Genomic DNA, 25,887 nt, shown 5'->3' on the forward strand with positions numbered 1-25,887 from the left:
TGGTCACATGGTCCAATCACGAATTCTCTGAAGCATGAATTCTTGCACAGCTGCCTTGGTTAAAAAATGTCTCCTAAGGAGCTTTAACGACCTGAGATATTCTTCAAGAATGGAAACTGTGATAAGAAAAGAGAATTCTAAATAAGAAGAATAACAAGGTAGGACAGTCAGAAGGATGAAGAGGCATGAGCCAGGTCAAAGAAGAGACCATGGAGGGAAAGGGGACCACAGCAGGTGGTGGCTGAGCACGCCCCAGGCTAAGAACAAGGCCGTGATCGGAGGCCAGGTGGCACACTGGAGAGGGAGGGGCAGGGAGCAGCAAAGGCAAGACAGATGGCGGAGGGGGTGCCTGGCCCAACACCTGGCACGTAGCCAGCTCGGTTCTTACACTGAGGCTGGGAGCAGGCCCTGGATGCCCCCCGCACTCCCTGTGCAGCCCAGTGGCACCCTCATCTGGGCTAGACTTGCCCTGGGTTCAGGTGCTACAAGCCACGTAGAAATCTGGGTTCTGCCCTGGCTAGGACCCACATCATCCTATGCTTATAGAATGAATGCAGATATTACATTTCCCTACCAATCTTCCTTCTGCTTGCTTCTCAGTAACAATCCAGGGCACAGAAAACCTAATAGATACATCTCTCTGGACCCCAGCTACACGTTCATTACAGCGACATCATGTAAGTTTACAAGGAACTTAAAAAAAAAGAAAAAAAGAATGTTTCTTTCTTAGAAAAAAAGGCCTTGTGTTAACTCTTATCTATTTTCCCACACATGACTTGGAGGCCAAGAACTGGCTACAGAGCTAAGCTTAAATATACTGAAATTAATTCTTTGGGTTTCATTTCTAGGGAAGAAAATACGGAGAAGTATACGTTTTCTGAGCCCTTGTTACCCTTTAAATCCTACAACATCTTTACCTGTATATCCTACTACTCAGCTAATAACAGAACGAAGTCTTAAATTATTCTCTAAGTATTTTACCAGTCAGTCAGTCAACACCTGCCGAGCACCCTCTGTGCTAGGTTCACAGGTCTAAGTGACATACCATCCTGTCCTTGGAACTCACAGTCTAGAAGAAAAACCTGTTTCCGTAATCATCTGTGAAGCAGGAAGTAGAATTAACATCTACTTCTATGGGTTCACTGATAACTCCTGATCAACCATCTCTATCGTGAAATATAGGATGCTTACAAAAATGTAAGGCTACTAATATGAGGAAACAGTATGCTTGGTGGTCCAAGAATGGGAACTTCGGAGTCAAAGTTGGGTTCAACGTCTGGCTGTACCTCTAACTTGCTCTGTGACTCTGGACCTCTCTGAACCCATTTCCAGCCTTCGAATGTGATCATACACACTCGAGGAGAGAGTTCCTGTAAAGGGCTTAGTACAGAAGCTGGAAAAGAGTCAGTACTCAGAACCAGTAGGTGTCAAGTGATGTCTATAAGCTATTAACAATCACTCCTTGGGCTGTGAGAAAAATTTATAGAGATTGGCAATAGTTTCCACCCACCACTGTTGCCTCCCAATCAGAGAATCCTGCCCAGGCAGGCCCACAGCACATTTCGTGGGTTCTTCAAGAAAAGGTGACTGTTCTTTACATCAAAGTCAAAGATCATGTTGAGATCCAGAGCCCACAACCTCTCTGTCACCATTCTCTACCAACGAATTCTCTACCAACTCGTCAAGATGAAACTCGACCTATTTCCTCACCAAACAAAAAAAACAATGGGCGAGCGCAAGCATTACAGGAGTCAATTCCCCCCCTTCCACCCAGCAACGCTGCCCTTTGTAGACATTGTTGGCTTGGCCATATAACCTGTTTAAAATTTCATGTAAGGAAAACATTAATGCATCATAAAAGTACATCTCCTTTGATGCAGTAGCTGCTTTCAGGAACTTATCCTACAAAAATATTTATAAAAGCATGACAGATTTACTTGCAGCAATAGTCAACGAACCCTATTTGGGAACAATTAGAAAAAAACTGGAAATAACTCAAATCCAAGAATGGAAACGTGGCTAAACACCGAGCAGTGCTTTAGGAGTACACACACAGAACACTATGCATCCACTAGGAATAATGGATTGACGGCTGCAATGACAACGGAGAGCTTTCTAAGAGCTGATGCGAAAACAGAGGGATACAGACCAAAGTCAATGTGCACACACACTGCTAGAGTCCTAGAGGCAACTTCTAGAAGTGTGGCCCGAGAAGATGCTCAAGGTGGCTACCTATGGGAGAAATAACTACGAAATAAAAGGGAGCAAGGGAGTTAAAGCACTTTACTTTTTATTTTATATACTTTCGAAGTGAATTTTTTACACCATGCGCCTGTTTGTTTCACTTAAAAAGAAACTTCTCATTTTCAAGCTGTCAGTTCAAAAGCCAAAATGCCTCCCCAAATTATAATTAACATTGAGCTACAAAGACACAAGTTCAGAGGAAATTAAAATTAGACTTTCCTTGAAAAACTTGACAAACTTCATGATTAAGGCAAATAGAACTTTTAGTACAGGTTTTTTTAAGTGGGGTTTTTTTTGATAAAAAAACAAGTTGACAGCTACCTCTCGTTATCCATAGTATAATGGAGATTTAAACCTGGTTGTAGAGACACATCTGGATTTGGACCTGGATTTCAATTGGATTTGAACTCCAGGAGACTCTAAACTAGGAACAGAAACCTAGGGCCCAGGGCCCAAATGCAGGGCCAACGTGGCACGCCACCAGTTTTTGTGTGCCCCCCCCCCAGTTAAGAATAACTTGTACATACTCAAATGGTTGAAAATTAAAATAAGTAATATTTTATGACATGTGAAATTTTTATGACATTCAATGGTTAGTGTCCATAAATAAAGTTTTATTGGAACACAGTCAGGCCCATTCATTTGCATATTATCTTTGGATGCTTACACTCGATAAGCAAAATAGAGTTGTTGCAGAAGAGCTCATATGGAGCCCAAAGCCTAGAGTATTTACTATCTGCCCCTTTATGGAAAAAGGCTGCTGGCCTCTGCCCGATACAACTGACTTAACTGAGCCTCAGTTTCCTTAACTAAAAAATAAGACCAGTAATAGCCCCAATTTCACAGGGCAGTTGTGAAGACTGAATGTAATAATGCGTGAAAAATGTTCAGCACTTTTTAAAATATTGTTTTTCCCATTTCAATATTAAAGTCAGAATTTTCCTTTTTTTATAACCAGTGGTATATCAGCTAATTTTTTTTTTTTTTGTGGTACCAAAACTAAGGTATCTTTCCACTGATGGTGTCAGAGATCAGAAGAAAGGAGGCAGAGCCTGTCACATGTTGGTTACCGAATACTTTGGGCTATAAACGTGAGGACCATTACCTTCAGGGCTAAGTGTCCATGCTCTGGTCCTACAGAGGCTGTGGTCACCTCCGCTTGGAATGATGATCCCCCCTCCCAGAACCAGTCTTTGCAGGTCTTCCATATGGGTCAGTATTACAGTGCGGCCTCCCCGGCCGCTCCCTTAGCCGTATCCTCCCTGTTTTCTCTGGAGTGGTCTGTGGGCACACCCATAGCTGTGGGAGGCTGACTCCAGAGAGCTCTTCGGGAAGACACATGGAATGTCCTCGACATAGAGGACCAGGCGATATTGTTCTACAGGCAAAGAAGAACCAAAGCGGCTTCAAAAGCACATGATGAGAAACAGCGACAGCTGCCTTTGCCAGTCCAGGAGAATGGGGGCAAAGGCACGGCACAAGCGCGATTACCCGGGTAGTGTGTGCAAATCACATTCGCCTGCACTCTCTGCTGATTCTTCCAACAACTCCGCAGGGTAGGTAACACCATCCCCATTCTACAAGGAAGCTGAGGCCCGCGGAAGTCACGTGACATAGCCAAGGCCCCGGCGATGGGAATGGGGGTCCCAGAAAGAGAAGTCTATCTTCCATCTTTTTCCACAGCAGCTCTCAAACTAGAGCACGCATCAGAATCACCCTGATTGCTGGGTCCCAAAACCAAAGACTGCCACATTCCACAGGTCTGAGGAGAAGCTGGGTAATTCGCATTTCTAACAAGTTCTCAAGTGATGCCAGCCTGCTCGTCTGAGGGCCACACTTGGAGAAACTGAGTCACTGTAACAGTAAGACCCTCACCCCCTCGTCAGCTTTCCCACCTCTTGCTGCTTGAACCAAATCCTACCCAACCTCACCTATTCGAGGAGACTACGTTCTTGTCTGTTTGCCACTCTGCCTTTAAGAGAATGATCACTCTTTTCTTCCCGTTGCTGTCTTAGGGCTGATGACAAGACCAGGGGCCAGGGGCCTGTGGTCCAGTCCTGACCGGCCAGTCGTTAGGTTTTAGCAAATGACTCCCCCTCTCTGGCCTCAGTTTCTTCCCTGTGAAGGGAGAAAGGCAGTGCATTGATTCTCAAGAGCCCAGTCACCAGAGCAACAAAGCCAATCCCTGATTCTGACAGAGCAGCCCCCTCCCCTCGGTGCTCACCATGAATCCATGTAGCTCCCCGAGGGGGCCCCTCCACAATGAATGATCCGTCGGGGTAGACTGACAGAGACAGAATCATCCAGGCACCAGAAGGATGCCCCCAATCAGCTTTGGATGCCTGCCTGACACCTGGTTCCAGGTAGTAAATAAACTTGTGAATCATCAGAGGAGATGATGGGGAAAATCCAGACATCACCATCCATCCTAAAAGAACGCCCATTTTCCCCTGAGGTTGCACTTAGACACAAGGATTTTCCTCCCTGCCCTGCATCTCCTCAGGACATTTCTTTGACGAAAGCCTCTCTGTCTCTGTCTGTCTTTTAAAAAGCTTGAGGCAAGCATAGGGTCGATAAATGATTTAACGTTCGCTGTTTCCACTGGGCACTGAAAGGATGTGACCTCAGAGCAGGCTCTGTGCCCAGGGCTGAGGCTAATGCCAGGCATTCCACAGTATGGGGCTCATGGTCCTGGGGGGCTGCCTGGGGCACTGGACTCACCGGGGTCTCCTCAGGGCCAGCTGCCCCTCGAGAGCAGAGCTGCTCGGCCCCAGCACTGCTGACGTGTCAAGCTGGGCACTTCCCCAGTGCGGGGAAGGATGCTGGCAGCGGCCCTGCCCACAGCCCGTTAGTGCATAGCACCCTTCCCCCACCACAGTTGAAGAAAACAAAACCGTGGAAAGAAATGGCCCAATGTCTCCAGGATGGGCATGGAGAGGGGGGAGCTCCCCAGTTGAAACTACTGCTGCAGACACATAATGGGCGTCAGAGCGAGAGGGGCTGCGGTTCAAATCCCCAGCCAGCCACCACACCACCTCAGAGACCTTGGGCAAATCTTTTTCTTTCCTATACTTTTCATTTATAAAGAGAGACTCACAGTCAATTCTTCAAGTAAAAGTATATAAAATATTCCAGAGTAAGAACAAAAATTCCTCATGTTCCTCCCAGCCCATTCCTCAGAGATGAAAGGTGACAATTCGCTGTTCAGGTATCAAGCCCCCTTGGCTACGGACACACACCAACACTGTTTTAGTGAGTGGAAGCCTCTTAGATACACTGTTGTGCTTTTTTACATGACTGTCACCAACATCAGGGATACCTTCCCAAGTGACTGTGCATACATTTCCTGAACCTGTTTAAAAGAAGCTGAGTATTTTACTCTCAGGATTTGAATCCAGTTCCTCAGTTTTAAAACGGGAGCAACCGTGTTGTCTTTATCCAGGTATCAGTATTAACAAGATTGTGCATGTGTACACACTTTAAGAAGAGTAGACCGTGCTCGCATACAGTAGGTGTTCAATAAAAGGTAATTATCATTCTACCCGACAACTACTCACTCAGCAGTTACTCTGCGTCCAGTCCTGCACTGGGCCCCGGAGATAACGCAAGTACACAGACACATGTAAGCCTGCTCCCAAAGAGATCACAGTCCAGCCGTGGAATCAAACAGTAAATAATTCTAGAAAATTATTAAATCACAACTGTGTAATGACGCAAAGTACAGGCTATTGGAGAGAGTGACCCAACTGAGTCTAGGGTCAATAAGAGGAGATTTCCTTGAGGAAGTAACATATACAATGGGACCTCAAGAAAGAGCTGGACATGCCACATGGTGTGGGGGGGGCAGGAATATGTTAAGCACAGGGAGTGGGAATGTGGGAAGGTCCCAATGCAAACTCTTTGCTAATTATTACAATATTACAGTAAATTCTTAAAGAAACGGTCACACAACTAGAAGGTGAAATAACTGTAATTCACCCTCAATTACAATTCTAACTCCCTCCATACTATCTAAAAATCATAGTTCTAAGAAAAATGAAAACACACAGAGCAAAGAAGAAAAATGTGAGTAACAGTGTTGGAGACAGCAGCCACTGAGAATATTCTACAGAAAAGATCCTGCAGCACAATTAACCCGAGGGCTGGCATGATCTTTTGCGACGAGGACCCCCCACCTCCTTGATCTGATACTTCGGCCTGAATGCCCCTGGCGACAAGACAGCACCCCCCCCCCTTCTCTTCCAGGGACCTGCTCAGTGTTGACCAGATGTAAACACTAGGCACAAACTTCCCAAATACATAATAATCCCTCTTTATCTGAGAATTTCAGGATCTCCTTTGGTGTCTGAGATAGCACGCTGTTCTCAACATCGAGGGAGACTTATTTGATAGGCTAACAAAACCACATTGAATCCTGCACACACTTCAGATTTCTCCAACAACACAAGCTGTCAGATGCCAGGAATTTGTGAAAGCATGCCCTTTGGGGGCTGCGGCAGGGGATCCGTCGACGTGGCTCCAGCATTTGAAGACAGACAAGACACACGGAGGGACCAGGCCTTCCTTGCGGCTAGGGACCAGCCTCATCGATTCCTCCTGGCCCTCAGGGTCTTCTCTAGAAAGACGATGGCTTCCCAGTTCCTTCACACAGTACCCTTACCCTCAAGCATCTGAACATAGAGCAAAAAACATTTCTTTCCCCATGGAGGACAGCAATCTCTCTACATGAGCCTTACACTGAGAAATTTCCATGCATTTGGAAATGCATGCCTGCGTCTGCAGCTCTAACAAGATAAAACATGGCATCAAGGCCAGAAATTCCCCTGCTATTCTTGCCAAAAACAGTGGAATCCATTCATAGATGTACGATCGTTTCAGAAGGATGGAAGCAAAGATCTAAACTGACTGGATAGATCACTTTCCTTTCAGAGGAACACAGAATAATCCTGCCATTTTTCATACCCAAGTCCCTTGTATTTGCAAAGAATGAGGCTTCAATTGTATACAACCAAACCCATTTACTTCTTCTCATAAAGCTGCATAGACTACATTTTGTTAAACTGAATCTACCTTGATGTACAATTTGCCAAGTTGTTTGAAGAAATCCTATGGGGAATAATTTCTATTATAAATAAATTATCAACTCTCAACAGACGTGCCTTACCATAGAACTACATAAATTAAAAGTCAGAAGGAATGTCGATGGTAAGTACCCCTTCCTCCAACAGCAAACCAGCTGTGTGGCTGCCCAGTCTTAAGTGTGAACATCCCAGCAATGGTGACCCATCCCTCGTGGCAGATACCCCTTCCCCACACTACGTGAGCTGTGAAAAGGCTGTACTTAGAGCGAGCTGAAATCTACCACTTCGCAACTCCCACTTTTTCTGGGACTATCCTTTGGTGCCAAACGATCCTCAGTTTCCTCTCTATAAGAACCCAACCAACATCTGAGTACAGTTCTTACATCCAAAGGAGTTCAAAATTCCACCCACTATGCTGCCTTGTACGGAGGCTTGCCCATACCTGAGGGCTTTGTCACCTCACCCCTCCTTTGAAAACTACACAGGAAGCACTTGAAGCCATTTCTGAATGAACAAATCTGTGCCTTGGTTTGAGTGTTCACCCCTAAGCTGACAGGGCATCACCAATGGAAAAGACAACTCGGGATTAACATGTGGGAACTGCAGCCTCCCCTTCACCCCCCGCCAAGAGCAGCCATCATGCTCATAGTTCTGTTGGTGGCTCAGAACTTGCTAACCAAACTTAATATGAATTTGGCAATGTCTTCAAATAAAACGTGAATTTTACTAAACATATCAGCATCTGGACACATCTGAGAAGCAGGGATGAACGTGTGCATGGGAAGTGTTTCCCATCATGCGGAGCTCCAATTACGTCATGAAGCTCCCATGGGATACCATTGTAATCGCCTGGGCTTGCAGTGGGGTAGACGTAAGAAAGCTGATGTTCATCACCACCCATTTGCCTGTGGGTTTGAATTAATTTACAGTCTCGGCATCAAGGAAGGTGACCATACATTCAGGCATCAAAATTCCAGCTTAGATTCTGGATCTCTGACCAAGGACACTGGCTCTACCTGCCACTTGGCTGATAAGAAGAGATCCATTTGCTTCTGCTAATTGGCAGCAGAGATCGTCTGAACTTCTTGTTCCTGCCAGGAAACACCCAGAACTCTCAGTTGCAATGCTAATCAGTTACCAGAAACAAAACAATCAGAGTATTCCCTGATGAAGACACAGGGCATCCATTCTTCCTGATGTTGTCAATTTTATCCGTGTATCAAGCCAGGCCTTACGAAGACTGTGTACTCTGTATTATTCTGGTTTATCATTGAATTAACTTATAGAATTGCGCTTTGGGCATCAGCCATCCGTGTACCCGGAGAGACCTAGGAGGAAGCAGTCGTAGCAAGTGGGTGTGGTATTTACTGTCAGTCATGGTCAAGAGCATGCTTCCCCCCTCCCCCGACCCCCACCCCAACAACTCCCTGTTAGAGAACTCAGGCGGAGGAAGGCAACTCTAGCCTCAGTACCAGGAACCCCGCCCACCTCTCCTGAATAGCAGTCTTACTGTCATCTCACAGTCACATACAGGGGTGTGTTCCCTTCCTTGCTTCCGTTGTTAGAAAGCTCTGGGGCCAGCTCTAGAAGTGCACAGAAATTGACTACGCATGTGTTTGCAGTAGTTACCCTTGCTGCAGCTTTGTTTCATCTACTTATGTTTCCTTACATCCAAACGTTGTCCATCTATTCATTTTTTACCTGATACTTATATATTCCCAAAATTTACATTTTGAAGGATGGGACAGAAAAAATAATTTAAAAAAAGAAAAAAAAAAGACAAAGAAAGTCAGGCTGTCATGCATTTGGTTACAGATCTGAGGGTGGCTGAGCGACATTTCAAGTAAATTCCTGTAAGGAAAGTGAATATTCATGGACATGAAGTGAAAGCAGTGCCTTTCTCTCCCAGTCTTGATGTTAGCAGACAGAGAAGGTGCTGGAGCTGAATATGAGCAAAGGCTCGTGGACGGCCCTGACCCTGGGCCAAACCAGGGCTAGAATGTCACGCCAGCTCCCATGGGCTCAGAAGGACCCTCTTTTACTTTACTGGGGTCCTCTCCTGTTGGCAGTGAGTCCCTCTCATGTTGTCCACCTTCTCTATTGCTTTCTATCATTCTTTTGGGGCCAAAAAAGAGCAGGTACAGCGTAGGGCCAGCTGCTGAACATGACACCCATCCCCTGCCATCAGCTCCTCTGGGCCGGGCTGCCGGGGCCCCTGGCACTGCCCAAACCCTCCCCGGAGCAGGGAGACTCAGCACCTGATTCCATCCCTCCTAATTCCCACGGGCTTCACTGGGGCTCTTTGGGCAGTGGTTTGTGTTTCAGAATCCCTGAGGCACCTGTGTCGTGTGAATTGTGTGATTGTGTGTGTGCTTGCATGCGAGCAGGGGTGTGTGTCCCTCTTCTCAAGATTAAAACAATCCATCTGAAGGTGGTGTGGGAGGCCCACAGAGAAACAGCAGTAATAACCTGGCACTCCGCCCGGGGCTCGGGTTCCGATCAGGCTCTCCTGCTCATTACACACGGCTGCAGGCCTCACCGTGTCCGAGGGCAGCCTGGGCACAGATGACTTCCACTCGGGCAGTGTGTCTCCAGCTCCACAAGGCACTGCCTCCAGGTCGGGGGCACCCCAAGGATGCCTCAGCCTCCAGAGCACACGCACCACAGGCCAAAGACAAGGTCTGACTACGAGGCCTCCGGCGTCCCTGTCAGAGAGAAGCCACGGACAAGAGGCCCAAGGACACACCTACCCTCTCATAGGCTTCTTTGGTTTTTAATAATTTACTTGCAAACACTGAAGAACTGGGTTTCACACCCATGTCAAAACTTCTCCATCTCCTGCTTCCCTTGAGAAATTAGAAATTCTGTCACCACGGGGTCCCAGACCCTCACGACGACCAGCCTGAGCGAGGGCTGCATCACAGTCACTCCCTGGAGACAGAGCTGGTGCTGGCTTGTCCCAAACCCCGTCATCCCCCTGCTCCTGCACAGGTGACCTCACTGTTCTCCTCCGTCTCTGCTCTGGGGGTGTTTCAAGGTGCCCACCAAAGAGATCTTGAGAGACAAATGTGTAAAGAGTGAAACAGCCTGATAAAGCAATGGCTTACCCGTTCCTCATTTCTCTTAATAAATGTGTTTTCCAAAAGAAGCAATCCTCTCAAACCACTTCTGTAGCGACTGAAGGCTCAGCTCTCAGGAAACATTTCTTCCCATCAAATGCTGCCCGCCGCCCCCCGGCTAATCTCCAGATATCTACTCATCCTTGAGGGGCTCCTGGGTCGCCTCCTGGGATCCCTTTCCTGAACCTCACCCAGAACTGCCGACTGGTCGGGAGCATCCAGGGTGCCTCAAACACATCCTCGGGCTTATTTTGCTGCCCACAGGTCCTGCTCTGGACTAGACAGACGCTAAATGCCCTGAGGAAAGCCTCCATGACATTCCTCCTCACAGTTCCAGTTTGGAACCACCTCGGCACCTCCCAGGTCATCGGTTAAGCACTTGACTCAACAATTCCCTGATCGATCAGCTGGCGTGCTGGGTCAGGTAAGCAGACATAGCAAAAGCTTCAAAGAGCGTTCCAAATCTGAGAGTCCAGAACAAAACAGTGGCCCCGCATCTTTTACCAAAGTTTTGTTGCCTTTATCGTGATCCTTCTCTTAAGACGGGGTTGGGCCCACCACCAGGAGTTTGACAGATTGTAGGTGCAGTAAATCTCAATTTCTGTTTTATAGAGGAGGAGGAGACCGGCTCCGAAAAGCTAAGCACTTGCTTCGGCACACACAGCTTCTAAAGGCAAGAGCTGGGAATCAGACCCCATCACTGAGACAGAGAACTGAGGACCTTTCCGATATACCACATTGCCTCTCATCCTGCGTGGCAATTAGGACCAAATGGACATCAGGCCTCCAGCAACACAACTGAAGGCTTCGACAGAAGAAAAGTCTCCATCTCGGGCTTGGGACCCGTGGGGACACAGGTGATGCCAGCAGCGTTCCCCCCAGCAGCCACTACCTACTGGTTGTGAAAATGCTCTAATCCACTCTACAGTCTCAAATGAGGAAAATTTAAACAGCATTATTGATTGATTTTAAAATTCAGCTGACATTTTTTCCCTATTGAGAATTTCCCCAAACCAGGGCTGTTTCATTAGGACTCCACAAATACAATATAATTAATTCAGGAGCCGTTGTTCTAGCAGGTGGAATAGCAGGAAGGATTTTTTTTTTTTTACCGTTTTTATAAAACTAACACTACATTTTATGAGTTTGGGGAAAGGTAATGAACATGTCTTTAAAATGGATTTGTCCATGCTGAAGGAACCTCTTAAACACAGTAACAGAAAGCCGCAGAGCCCCGTAATTGCAAGGGGAATTTTACTACCCTTCATGATTCTCTATCATTCCATCCAAAGGGTGGAACACAACCCAGGACGGCTTGGTTCTGGAGGCACAGGGTGCTGGAAGCTCCTAATGAAACCAGGGGGAAGCTGGCACAGAACACTGTCGGAGCCATCGGCACCCCCACGATGAAGTGGGGCCCACACAGTCCTAGCTGATGGCACTCGGTTGGCAACAAAGTGAGGGTTAGTGGGCACAAGCCATACACCAACTCGTGGCTCTCTGCAACATGTCACTGAGTCTCCACGAATGTCCCACGACACAGGTGTCACCAGCCCCCGACGAGAAGACAAAGGCTATGTAAGTTACTACAGAGAAGGTGGCCAGCTAATTGGGGACTAAGACTGCAACCAGAGCCCTTGAGACCCTGCTCTTCCCTGCATTCCCTGGCAGTGCCCCCAAGAGTCTATGAGAAGACCAAGGACCTCTCACTTTGGCCTTTTTCACTTTTTATTTCGAGCCTCCCTCCCCATCCCTGATGGTTTAAAGGCCCATTTAATTTCACTGGTTTTATTGCAGCTATATTCATACCTCATTGGCTAAACTGTAACCTTTGAAACTAGAGCATCAGGCTTCAGATTTTTCATTTTTCCTTCCTTTATGAGGAAAACATACACAGACTCTCTGCTGCCTGAAACCATGATAGCCTAACTATCATGGATGGAAAGGACCTCGGGAACCCCCTTTTTATTTCAGAAATAGGCTAAATGAAGTCCAGAAAGGCCACGTGATTTGCCTGAATTTAACACATTTAAATAGTGGCAAAGTCATGACCCACTCAGCCCCTTCCTGGGATACCAGGCTCTCCAGGCCAAGTGCCTTCAGGGCAGAATCAGTCAGTGTGTATTAGAAAGGCTAAGAGAAAGCAGCCCAGATAGCAAAACAAACAGAGCCAACATAAATGTCCGCCAGTGGGGGAACAGCGGGTAAATGGTACCGTATTAGTATAAAGCAACGTAACGCTGGAAAGGCGTTAACTAGATCTACAACTGCCACACCAAAGACCTTCAGAAACAATTTTCAATGAAACGAACATTTTAGAGAAGGATACATTTATTTCTAGGGCCCATCAGATAATGTAACATCTTGCTTGGAAACAAGCCCATATGACCTAAAAGTATAAGAACGTGGACAGAAAAGTGCATAAATAATGTGGCACTTTAGGGAAAAGAAGAAGGGGCACACACTGGATTTCAATCTTCTATGTGATATTTTATTTCTTTAAAATAAGCAAACAGGCCAAGGTGCCAGAGATGAAAGCTGTGACTTTTAACTTGATCTAACTGCAAAGCAGATAGGCTGAGTAAAAAGTGGGAGCACACCGAGATGTGAATTAACAGTGTTCTGTTTTTTCCCTGGCAGAATTGACTTCGAACAGTTAAAAATAAATACTTGAAAAATTAAAAAAAAAAAAAAACAGTAACTATGTTATTGTCATAATCAAGAAAGAGAAGAAGGGACAGCAAGAGAGAAGTGAATGGGGCCGGAGCAGAGCAGGAAGATCTGGGGTGGGAAACAGACTCACAGGCGGGGAGAGGGACTGCCACGTAGGGGAAAGCGTAGTGGTGACATCACCCGGAAAGGCAAAGGTAAGAGCAGACCAGACATGAGAGAATTAGGGGAAGATTATTAGGATGCTTCCCACAAACCAGGCCAGCCACCTGGGAAAATCAGTGGCTCTAGCAATCAGATAAGGTGAACAGATCCTTAAACACTGAGAAATGTTCAAGGCCATATGAATGCAAATTAGAGGCTCTTTTAGGGGTAAGGTTAAATTCCACATCAAGAGGAAAGCTGTGGGGACTGAAGAGTTCTTTTAAGCCTAGCATATAAAATATCAGATTAATCTAGAGGGAAAAAAATCCTCTTCTGAAGAATCATTTTAAAAATAAGCTATCTTGCCTCCCCTGGAGCCCCCTTCAGAACTGGGACAAAACGTGGATGCCACCATAATCCATGGTGCTCCGGTTCCAGAAACACAGCCGGAACATGGAAAGGACTCTCCCCTTTTGAGTCTTAGAATTTCTGCTTCAAAACAGTTCAAGGCTTTGGTCAGAATTTGAGCTTGTTGGGATCTTAGTGTAATAGATGGGAAGTCAAAGGGCAAGGGTTTTCTTCTTTTCTTCAATTCAAGTGAACAGCATGAGTGAAAAGGGCCCCTGACTCTGCGAGCTTTATATTTATCTGGAGATCAATTTCCACAAGTTCATATTCTGCTCTGAAGATCACCAGCATCATCGGAGATTTAGTCATAGTCAAGCTGCTCAGGAAGAACGATCAGTATTCACTACAGAAGAGAAAACATTATCCCTAAAACCAACAGCTATACACTCCATCTAAAACATTCATTTATTCCACATTAAAGGAACTCGCTTGTTTCAAAAAGTTCCATGATAAATCTCCCTTCAGCCATTTGTCCTAAAAAGGCTTGTCTCATCGAGCGGAACTTCATACCCACATAAATCGGGGTGGACCATGGCTCCGGGACAGAACTGCAATTAATTAATGTTCCATCACTTTAAGACTTCTTCAGCTAATCAGAACTCTATTCTAAAAGTAAAGTATTTGTTACATACAAAAATTACCTTCCCAACCTCCCAATGCAATAAAAAAAAAACACCTTTTATTCAGCAGAAACCTTGCAATGAATCCTGTAAGTTTCTTTTTCAAAAAAGACTGGTCAAGTAGCTTTGAAACAACTTTTTAGAATTCACTTTGCTTCTTGTTCATCCTCTATCCTATGACATAAAAGCAACACCTTCTATTATTTTAACACAACACTGTGGTTTGAGAAATTGTCTCCTCCTTCCTGCTCCAAGCCCTCTGGATAACATTCCTCAGCCACCCCACTCCAAGGAAAAAGAGAACCTCTGAGACAGCGCCTTTATTACCACACTGGCGGTGGCTGTAACTAGCGAAGGTTGGTGGCTACGGCACAGGGAGCCTGATCCACGTACCACAGGCACAGAATGAGTGAGGCCGAGTTGTAACAGAGAACATCACCTCCACTCACACTGACTGTGTCACTTGTATTAACACTTGACATCTTATGGATTTCCCAGTTTCTCAGACCAATACTCCTCGCCCGACCCACCCCCACCACCCGTGGTTCTTGCTGCCAGCCCCCAGACCCCCTTCCCAGTACTTACACGCTCTCTATGCTTAAGACCTTAGATGGATGGCTTACGACTGACTGATAATTGGGAGTGCCCCACAGACAGGCTTTTCCCACTGTGGTCCCTGTTATCCGGTACAGCAGGTTGAAACACGGAGCACTTGAGAACTGTGTATGGATGGATGGGAGGAAGTACGGAAGGAACATATTAAGAGCCTGAACCTCTTCAGCCCCCAAAATGAGGATCCGGGGTGCACCGCTGCAATGACCCCCCCCCGCCTGGTGTAAAACAGGCCAGCTCCAATTTACCCTGAGAGCTTCAGAGCACCTCAATTCTGAAGGCCCCCAGAAGGGAAGAAAGGAAGAAAGAAATAAAAGCTGAGTGGAAAAGGGAGGAAGCCACAGGGAGAGGCAGGCAAACAAGAGGAAGAGAGAATGATAAAGATCAATTACTTGCTGAAGCAGCACTTATAGAGCACTTACTGTATGCCAGACATTAACTCATTTCATCCTCCCAACGCCTTTCCTGGTGCCATTGCCAGGTTGGAAGGCTTCAAAGCAGAGAAGTGAAGCAACTTGCCCAGAATCACTCAGCTAGTAGCTGGCAGAGTCAAGTTCCAAATGTGGAGAATCTGACTGCAAACCCCAAGTCCCCACACCGCACTTACCAGAGCTCATCCCAGAAAACACACTACTTTCTCTGGGTACCTGATAGGCGTGGAGTGAAAAAATTAAAATAAAAACACGTGGTCAAACGCAAATTGAGAAAAATGCTAAGGTAAATGGGCTTCTTTACTAAAAGACTTTCCTGAGCTTTTCATTTGCTCATGAGTCCTGTGAATCTCCAGGAGAAGAGAGTTTATGTGGGTCCCAAACTTACTGGACCAGGAACTGTTTTCTTGGAAAAGCACTTTGCTGGACCAGACACCACTTCCAGAAACATAACCCTCATACCTGCTCCATACCCACTACGTGCTCCCAGGTTTGCCAGGGGCCAGGTGATGGAATATGCTCAAAGGGCAGAGCGACGGAGGTCACCCAAAACTCTGGGATCATGCCCGCGCCCTATAGCCTCAGCCGGCCTCCTGCAGAGGTCCACCCCAGGGCCTCCGCTCCTGCCCATGCAAGACAAGAACTGTTCGCAAGAGCCCGTGCCCTCTCCAACTGGGCAGCCTGCCCAACTCGCCCCGCAGGGCGTCTGCCTTTGTGGACTTCACAATGGCAATGTCTCACCTGAGTGAGTAATCGTTCCCTTCAATTCTGAGCTCTTCTCTGTCCCTTCTGTGAGATTATCACACACAGAAAAAAAGGAATATACTACTTTACCCAAATCTCACAACGAATTCTTAGAAATGCCTGAAGTTGATGGCTATTATCCTCCACTGACAGAAACAGTAATGATTCGCTTTAAGATAACAAGTAAAAGACGTTTTCAGTCTCTTGGAAGGAGACCACCAAGTGAGGTACTTTTCTTCTAACTGCCTGCGAGTCAATTACATGGTAAGTGCGCTCTATGAAGCCCTGTTGTTCCAAGTTCGGTAAATATCCTGAAGCAGAGAATACAATTACAGCCAAGCAACTCCTTCTTAAATACTGTGAGTGTCCTGACAATGCCCACCGACACCTAAGAGAAGAGGGAGCTACATGGGCATTTCAGAGATCAAGCTCCAGGGCTGAATGCGAAGTCCGAAGTCCGCCTGCCTACGACAGCCAAAGCCCAAAGCTCCAAGGCCATGAAAGGGGCAGTGGACAAGCCACGCAGGAGTCCTGTAAGAGGGACATCATTTAGCAGCTATGCCTTGGGCTCCCCACCACAGCTACTGAGTCACCCAACTAAGTCTTTTCAAATACTGCCTTCACCACGTCATTCCTCCGCTGAAAACCTTTCTCCAGTTCCCCCACGGCCAAGAAGACAAAGTTCAGTCAAGCCCACCTTTCCAGCTACACTCCACCAGAATCCCTCATGGCCCGCCTTCCTTGCCCTCTTCTCCCCTGCATTTTAAGCCCACCTCACCCCCACCGCCATCAGGAAGCCCTGTCCACCCCCAAGCCAGTGCGTCATTGTCACGTGAAACCCTGCGATGCTTTTCAACAAATTCAATTTCTACCAACTCCAAGTTTTCCCCCAACCACAAAACCACTCGTACCATGTTTGATTCTTTTTCCGCTTAGGAGGGGAAATGACTTCTCTCTGCAGCTGACAACTTTCACTGGAGTTCAGCAATTCTCCTATTCTCTGGAAGATGAAAAGCTCTACATCTTCCATGGCTATGGTTCATATTTCACCAAGCGGTGTCAGCACTGATATAGTAACCTCCCATTTTTATTGAGCAGCACACAATGTAATTGATGACATCTGCTGGGGCTGATATTTTAAGTGAAGGCTATTCTCAGCTCTGCCTGCTCTCCCCATGGCTCTATATATAAATAGCCAACAGCCGCTACACCTGAGCTACAAAGTGGGGCTTCTTGGCTGAGGTCCTCAATTATACCCCATAAAGTCATGCGGTTTTATCGAAGGAAGATTTATCTAAGCAGATCCAGTTTTCATGCCTGCAGAGCTAGAAAAAGAGGGAGCAGGGGTGGGAAACTGCCGGGTATGCTCGCCATCATTCCTAGGAGAGAAAAATCCTTCTTTGGACTTTCTGGTGCGGCAGATTTAAATATCACGCTCTTTGGGATGCTCAAAGTTTCTGTGTTTGCCCCCAGAACAAGGCAAGTGATCACATACATCCCCAAGTGGCGAATGATGCCCACCTTCCAGTATTACTTTTCCAATGTTTACTAGGAAGAATGAAAATGTCTTCCCCTGGTGAAGTTTTAGTTTTTGTTTGCAAGTCTTGGGGCAGAGTCAATCTGGCAGTTATTTAGACAACATGTGATCCTCAAAGGACAAGAACCCATTTGTGGTTCAGGGCTGGAAACAATCAGTCCACTGCCACTGTCAGTGGAGACACCTCCGTAAGCAAGATCCTGGTAGGAATGTGGACAAAAGGGCTCGTCTGTCAGGCACAGAGAATGTGTTGCTCTGTGTCTGAGTGTTCTCCTGAAAGGAAGGTCTATCCTTTCAAAAGAAATGTGTAGAAACTTTGACCAATTTCAATGGCAAATTTTTAAATTAAATTGTAAATATCTTCGTATGCTTTCATGTGGCTTATTATGACGACTCAGTCATTGGTAAAGTGGCAAAGGAGAGAGGCTCTTGGAGGCTGCTAAGATATGGGTAAGTCCAGGCTGATCTCCAAAGGAAAGCCTTTCCCGGCACCTGCTCCCCAGACGCATGCAACACACGGTAAACTCCCCAGCTACAGATTCAACACCTGCCCTGAGCACATCCCACGGAAACTGCGGACCGGGTTACCTGCCCAAGCTCCACTCTGAGCCCCCCCCCCGCCCCAAGGGCTGGCACCACAGCTCTTTTGTTTTATTCCCAGAACCTGGCTTGGTGCTTGTGCACACTGTGGGTATTCAACTTTGAGAATGAATGAATGCATTATGAATGAATACGATGTTGCCCTACTTAGAGGCATGGGATAAAATGCACATGTAGAAATTTTAACACCAATGTTGTTTATAAAAAAAAATAAATAAAACAAAACCCAAAGTCCCGGGACATAGGGACCCATTGAACTGTCAAAGGAGCGAGGAGAAGGAAGCACCTTCTACCATGTTACATGTCAATGCCTTCCTTGATTTCTTTTTTGTCAGGGCGACCATCAGGATCACATCAGTCAAGCCACAGAAGTGGGAACCTTTGACACATGGTCAGTAACCTTGTTCCTCCAGGTTTTGGTATTAATTGCATATATACGCTTCAAGTACAATCTAGCATCATTTTCAGCAGCCAGTTCTGTGGCAACAGCAGCCACACATGGAACAATAGGAACAGGGACGTGATTCACAGCAGGTCCTCGGTGTGTCTTAAATAACTCACAGGAGCACACTGGTAGTGATTTACAGTGGCCATCAGGAGATGGGCTTTATGCTTGCTCGTGGGAGTGCAAAGAGCCCTCTGAGGACCAAGCTTACACCCAAGTGGTCAGTGAGCAGCCTCAGAAACAAGTTTCTATTGGGAACCATGAAGAAGTTACTTAACAAATGAAATACTAGTGCCCTTGAAAGTCTCCTGGGACTAACCTGTTTCTAGAAAGAAAGTTTCATTTTTATAGCTCATGTCAATTGCACAGCATTTCCAGGCAGTCTGTTCCACGAAAGAAATCACTAGATTCCACCAACAACTCACCAGGTTACTGTGATAAGCATTTTGCTCTCTTGTAATGGTGGTGTTTAAAAAATCCCAAAACCAAAAACATCCAATGATTGTAGGCAATCCAATACATTTTTAAGAATCCGTCTTAGGCGATCTCAGACAAATAACCAAATTGACAAAATAACTTCCATCACCATAGTCATTTCAGGCCCCCAAATCAGTCAAATAAGACAGCTCTCTGGCCTTTTTAGGAACAGTAACTCAGCGTGCAAGGAAGGAAAAATGAGACTGCATTTCCCATGGAATATACGACAAAAAATAATGCATCCTTTACCTTGGTCAAAGGGCTTGTTGGGATTCCAGTTTCTGAAATAATCATCCTATATAAGGAAAAAAAATAGAAAACGAAGGTCAGATTTCAGAAAGCATCTCACATCACTGCATAAAAACATACGTTTCTCCCCACCTCCCAAAACACAAAGGAAAACACACACGGCTTAGAAATCTTTCCCTAAACAGACATTCATGTGAAATCAAAAATATCAATTTACTTTTTAAATTCTTGTCTTTTCAAACTGTATGGATTAAACACCGGGAATAGTAAAAACATTTCAGCCTAATATGGAAACAAAGCTGCTCTTCTTGGCTTGACAGAAAAACCAAGACACCTTCTAAGTGCAAAGTGGATTTGGTATCAATTATACTGCAGGTGATGCCTTGCTGCCCTCGCTTATGATTAAGCCTCTGTGTTTGTAACAGCTGATAATTTCAACTGTCAACATTCCTTTCATGCGGAGACATGTAACTCATGGTGTGCAGTTCCAGTTTCCCAACACTCACAAAAGTTAAAAACAGACTGGCCCTTCCAATGTTAGAATTAACCACAGGCATGCACTGAGCTTCCTACCATTTGTTCTGAGTGTGTGACAATAAAGTAACAAAGACTGGCCAGTCTGGTCAATTCAAAACCATGTCTTTCTTGCAAGTTGTATCAATTTATGCTCTGAGGCTAGACACTTCCTTACTCCGAGATTCCCAGGGTCTAGGCCATTCACTTATTCATGGTTACATTAACCTCTTCTCCATTTTTTTTTTATAATTTTTATTCTGTTATATTAGTCACCATACAGTACATCTCCAGTTTTTGATGCAATGTTCCATGATTCATTATCCACTTTTAATAACCTCTCCTTCTTAACTGCTGCCTGCTCTCTTTACCCTTGGCGTCCCGCCCCCAGCTCAGCACTCAGCCACCCGCACTGTCCCCTAGCACACCCATTCTGTGCACGCAACCGGCTTGCCAGGTGAAGAGACTTCACCCATGTTTATCATCCCCATACCATTTCAGGGCCTGTGCACTTTTTCATTTAATTTCCTCCTCAACAGAGCGATATTATTTGCTGTATGTGTTTTTGGCAAGTACTCCGTGTGCTGCAGACAATTTCAGAGAGCTGTCTACAACAAGGCCTCAATTTTTCTTCCGGAGAAGTTAATTTACATCAAAGTGCACAATTAGTTTAAATTATTGTCCACGCTGCCTCCTGCTGTTTATCTCCGACATGATCTCCCGTGAATTTTATCAGCCTCCATGTCGTTCAATTACCTGGCTTTATTAGATCCTTGTTGAGTTCACCTAAGCCCTTAAATAGATTTTAGGAAACTGGATTTAGAGCAAAATCACAACACATTGCTTCTTGGGCAGTGATTCCATTTTCCAGAGCATGAATAAACATGAACAGGTTCCTCTGGATCCTGGGAATTCAGCATTTAATTATTTTTAACTCCAAGGAATTGGCCCACTTTGCTCTGGCTTTAATATTATGGCATACCTGACCTTCTCATCCACCTGGTTAGGAAGTCTCCAAGGGCCACACCATGAAATAGCACGGAGAAGATTCAAAGCAAGCCCTCTGTCCACCTATGATTTTAAATACAATTCTAATCTTCTGAACTGTGTGATCCGAGACTCAACAGCCAATGTTAAATGAATGTAAGTTTAAGACTGGATACTAGGGGGGGAAAATTTAGCACCCGATTTCTCAGCTGGATGGCCAACGTGCTCTCAACCCTAGACACAAGCATGTTACCCACACATTCTGCTGTTCCTGAGGACATGAGAAGAATTAATCCAGGAAGAACCCAGCCTCACCAATGGAGAAAACAACAACACCCATCCTTCCAACTGTGGTCCATCAATGCCCTCTTCACATACAGAGGCCAACTTCCGGTCCAACAGCAAAATGGAATCTTGTGAAATATTTTCTACTTGAACATGCTGTTCTGATACATGGAAGTCCTTGGAAGCTTAGGATGTGTGTCTGACAGGAAAAGACTGGAGCCAAAGACAAGTTCCTTTACTTTAATTTCACATGCCACATTCCTTTTGATGTCAAAGAAAGGTTTGAGCAAGTCCCAAGAACTGAATATTCCCTAATGATTTCCACCTACTTTGTAACCTGCCTGGCATGTGAAGCATGCTTCTAGACCCCTTTCACTTTTCCAGGTTAACTACAATGGCCACTTTTACAAATTTCTTGGGGGAAAAAAATTGCAGTTTCAAATACAAAGCCTTTCAGTCATAAAAGCAGGTATCTGCATTAGAATATTTTAAACTGATTGCAAAGGTAATACTGCCTAATTGCTCCCAAGATGTGAAAGTGCACCTTGAGTGAACGCTCATTATGCAAAGTGAGTCCTTCAAGCAGCCCACGGCCCAGCAAGGCCAAGCCCAGGAAGAGAATGATTCCCTGCATCTGACTGCTTTTTGCTCAGCTTTAGCAAAGTGGACAGCCTAAGCAAAAACCAATGAGCCAGGACCTGGTAAAATCTTGAGTGCAGCTCTTTGGCTAGAGTTAAGAGAAACCCCTATCGGAGGCCAAGATCACAAACACATGGGAAGCACGCTAGAACTGGAGCCCACCTGGGGGATGGTCCCGGAGTCCCGGGGAGGGGGCGTGGCTACAGCCAAATGGAGGCTGAGATGTCCGGGCACAAAGAGCACCCTGCCACACCGTCCCCGCCGGGTCTGACTGGCCTGCACACAGGGCAGGTCCAAGCAAGCAGGGGCTGTCTGCATCCACCCCCTCCACGTGTGCGGGAATGCCCAGGGAGGGTGCACCTACACTCAAATGGAAAAAGCCAGAGACAGAAGACTGCCTCTTCTAGGGCCGCACCTCCTGACCATGAGGTCCTACCAGAGCCCACATATCAGGATGCTCAAGGTACATAAGGACAACCGTCTGGGGGCGCTGAACCGACACTCCAGCGATCCGAGGGCTAGTCACTTCTCCAGGGCCCAAGACCAGAAGTGGGGGTGAAGGGGAAGCTACCACCCCAACATGTCTCTTATTTTCTATCTAAACTGATAGAGCTACATCCTATGTATGTTGCCCTAAAACAGACCCAGGACTTCCTGTGCTGTGGACAGCTGTGCCAGTTTTCTCAGAGTTACAACTCACATGCTGGCCAGGACTGTGCCTGTCCCCATACCACCCCAACTCTGCACTGTCCCCAAGTAGGTTCCTGCTGCACAGACCCCAGAATCCCTTCCAGATACTCGCACAGTGCAGGACTTGAAGAGCCCTGGCGTCTCATCTTCCTTCTGGCCCAAGAAAGTGGGGACCTGCTGGAATTCAGCTTGCGGGGAAAGGCATAGCGGACGTGTCCCATCAAACATGCCGAGAGAGGAGTACACGTCTGAGATGGCCTCTTAACTAGTCATTTTATCATCTAGTGATGAGGCTTTTAAAAATGACTTGCAAGGATCCTAGCAGGAGTTAATTTTTCAAACATAAACCTCAATAGAAAGATGCATAACGAAATACAGTCATTGATTAAATTCAGTAACTCCTATTAGTGCGTTATACAGGCTAAGGAAAGAAAGATGGCGGCGTATACGCACATGAATATTTTATGGACTCCACTGCACAGTATAATGTCAGGCCTCTGCTGGACAGGCCTGAGAACAATCTTCCTCCAAATTCTAACCAGCGGAGTAAAGGCTGATTCCATTTTACTACACCTCTTCGTAAATGAAAATGACCCAACCTTCAGGGACTGTTAAAAACTGGAAGAATCTAGAAATTGAAACAGAGTCTCAAACTTGAGCCTGTTGACTTACATCCGAAATCATGAAATATCTCAAGGCAGGATAAAGCCATAGCAAGAAAGCATGAAAAGTCAGCATAAAAAATCACAGTAAGAAAGTGACACATCATTGTCTGTGCAGGATGAGAAAGAAGGTGGTGTGGTCGTGGTGTTAGAGAAAGAATCAGAGCCTGAGCAAGATTACAGCCCCCATGATTTTAATCCTCCGCAGCTGATCAATACAGAAGCTGACATATTCCTCCATTTATGTCACTCGTTAAATATCCTACTGACGTGGAAAAGGATCCTTTTAAAGTACTGCCAGCCGGTGACTAGTCCTAAGGAATGTAACTCTGGGTTTTCGATCACTTTAGAGATACCCTGTTCTGGTAAACATTCATGGGAAAGGAAATCTATTCAAAAAAAAAATATATATATATATACACACACAGAACACATACGGTATATTATTAATTATTCTGCTCTGTAATTCATCTTCCAATAAAGTCTTTAAGCCTCCCTAACATGAAATGATGCAAAAAAATACATATTTCTGCTATAATTTGAGTGATTAAGTGTCTTCATCATGATCATAACCAGTTGGAAAAATCTCTGGTTCCAGCCCATTTTGAATGGGCACCTGAATTTTTCTTGCACTGTCCCAGAGCCCCAAAATGGCTGATGCAATTTAGCTCAAATATTCCCCAAGGAGTTGCTTTTCCAGAGGTGCTCATCTCAGCTCCACGGATTGTCCAAACAGACTCTGAGGAGGCGTTGGGGAGGCAGAACAATGTAGAAACCGTTTTCGAAACCCAACCGCCTTACTTTCACCTCCGAACATGATGATGTAATTTATTATCTACCTTATGGCTCCAGATATCACAGATCAAAGATATTTAGCTCACACGGAACAGATCACTTCTCCTTCACACATATTTCAGCAAAGCTGTTGGAACCCTGCAGTTTCATCTGAAGATTACCTGAGATAATACAGATTCCCAGCCTAGAAAATACATGGGAGCCTCATTTGTCTCCAGCAGGAGTGAACCACAGGGACACCAACAGAAGGAAGGAAGTTGAGGTGAAGGCAGACAACCTCTCTGGGGTCATCTGTGGGTCCTTGGGAGGTACATGCCAGGAGGAAAAGCACTACCTTGCAAGGTCAGGCAGAGTCAAGTCGGGTTTGCAGATCCCGGATGGGGTAGATCCCCCTTTACAAAACCCAAAACCTTTACAAAGAGATCCATTAAGGGACCGTAAGCAAACCGCTCTCAAAACGTTTCAGTGCAAAGTAGTTCAGTTAATTTTCACACTACTTGACTGGGGAGAATAGGAAGAAGGGCTGGTTCGGAGGTGGAAAAAGTGTCTCTAAAACGTAACAGAAGTCACTGGAAAAGTGAGATTTCCAGATGACGTTATTTAGGTACATTGGCTGTATAATTCAACATTTGACTGGAATTTTAATTGGTGTTCGATGGAAATGGCTACTAATCCAGCCATTGGGAGGTACCAAACATTCTGTTTATTCACTGGGAAAGGAGCTGGCTTTCCATTCAACCACCTTATCTCTGAGCTGTTTGTGGTTCTATCTCCAGGCAAGTGACATGCTGCTAGCGACCTCTCTACCAGGCCCATCCTGCCCATCCCTGGCAAAGAGCCCCATCCAGTGGGAATCCAATCCTTCTGAAGAAAGTGGCTCACATAAGTGGCCTAGCTTGGGCAGTGACTCAAGGCCCCACCAGGCTTCCCTGCACAGACCCCACTCTTGAGAACCATGTACACCAGTGACTGGGAGCTGTGTGCAGGAATCCAATTCCATGTGAATATATCACTCACACACACCTGGGCCTGGGCTACCTCTGGGCAGGGAAGGAAGATCTTACTCACCTGCATATTCCCCCAAGACATCACTCAAAAGCACCCAATAAATCCTACCCAAATTGCATAAAATAGAAGTAAGCTGTTCCAGCTTTAACACCTTTGTATGCCTGCAAAATTCCCCAAACTGTTACTGGTAAGCGTGTAAATACAGGTGGGTATATGTTTATAGAGACACTCTAAATCGCTTTCTTCCTGAATAGAGCGATTCTTTGATAAATTGGTCTGACATTTGGTATCAAGTCCTGCAGGCCCTAGACAAAATGATTTAGAAAATAACCATGTCAGTTGCTCTGCTCTTTCAATAAATAACACACCAGTAAAACACAGATAATAACTGACAATCATACTTGTACTATAACTAATGAGAAAAGATAAAGCAGCAAATGGACTGTTTATATGCATTTGATAAATTGCATCCCCTGGATATACCAATGAGAAATAAATGTGTGCAGTGCTGGTTCACTGAACTAAAACAAATATTTACCACTGAGATTTAGGATTAAGAATGAAATTTACATTTTATTTGGCAACTATTTGAATGCTATGTCTACATACAGTTGAAAAGTCAAAAACCTACCTCAACTTCCTGAGTACGAAAGCATTATAAATGAGAAAAAAATAAAAGAATCACATCAAACAATAGGAAGGAATGTAAACATTTGTGACAATTGCATCAAATTTTCATATCATCATAATATTAGAAAGGTCAAAGACACATATTTTCCATCGAGTCACAGACCATCATACCCTTGAAAAAGTCCCATCATTCATTAAGTTCATGGAGAAAAAACACAAGGTTATCAGGTAGAATAACACAAGTAGGGAGAAATCTGAGTGTGCACTAGTGGCCCATGTCATTATGGAAGAACAGCT

The 25,887-nt window shown here is 45.5% G+C and overlaps 1 protein-coding gene across 3 annotated transcripts in view; it reads right to left on the reverse strand.

Annotated features, from left to right (window-relative positions):
* SPOCK1 (SPARC (osteonectin), cwcv and kazal like domains proteoglycan 1) overlaps positions 1 to 25,887 on the reverse strand; it is a 500,255-nt gene that overhangs the window by 254,732 nt on the left and 219,636 nt on the right. For 2 of the 3 annotated variants that reach the window (XM_034656050.1, XM_034656049.1), the window contains exons 3-4: positions 25,592 to 25,600; positions 19,382 to 19,427 (exon numbers count right to left, since the gene is read on the reverse strand). In XM_034656050.1, coding sequence (XP_034511941.1) covers positions 19,382 to 19,427; positions 25,592 to 25,600 — 55 coding nt within the window. The remainder of the gene's footprint in view (positions 1 to 19,381; positions 19,428 to 25,591; positions 25,601 to 25,887) is intronic. The other variant, XM_034656051.1, reaches the window with a different exon arrangement.

The sequence above is a fragment of the Ailuropoda melanoleuca genome, chromosome 3, assembly GCF_002007445.2.
Source record: "Ailuropoda melanoleuca isolate Jingjing chromosome 3, ASM200744v2, whole genome shotgun sequence".
Lineage (NCBI taxonomy): Eukaryota > Metazoa > Chordata > Mammalia > Carnivora > Ursidae > Ailuropoda > Ailuropoda melanoleuca.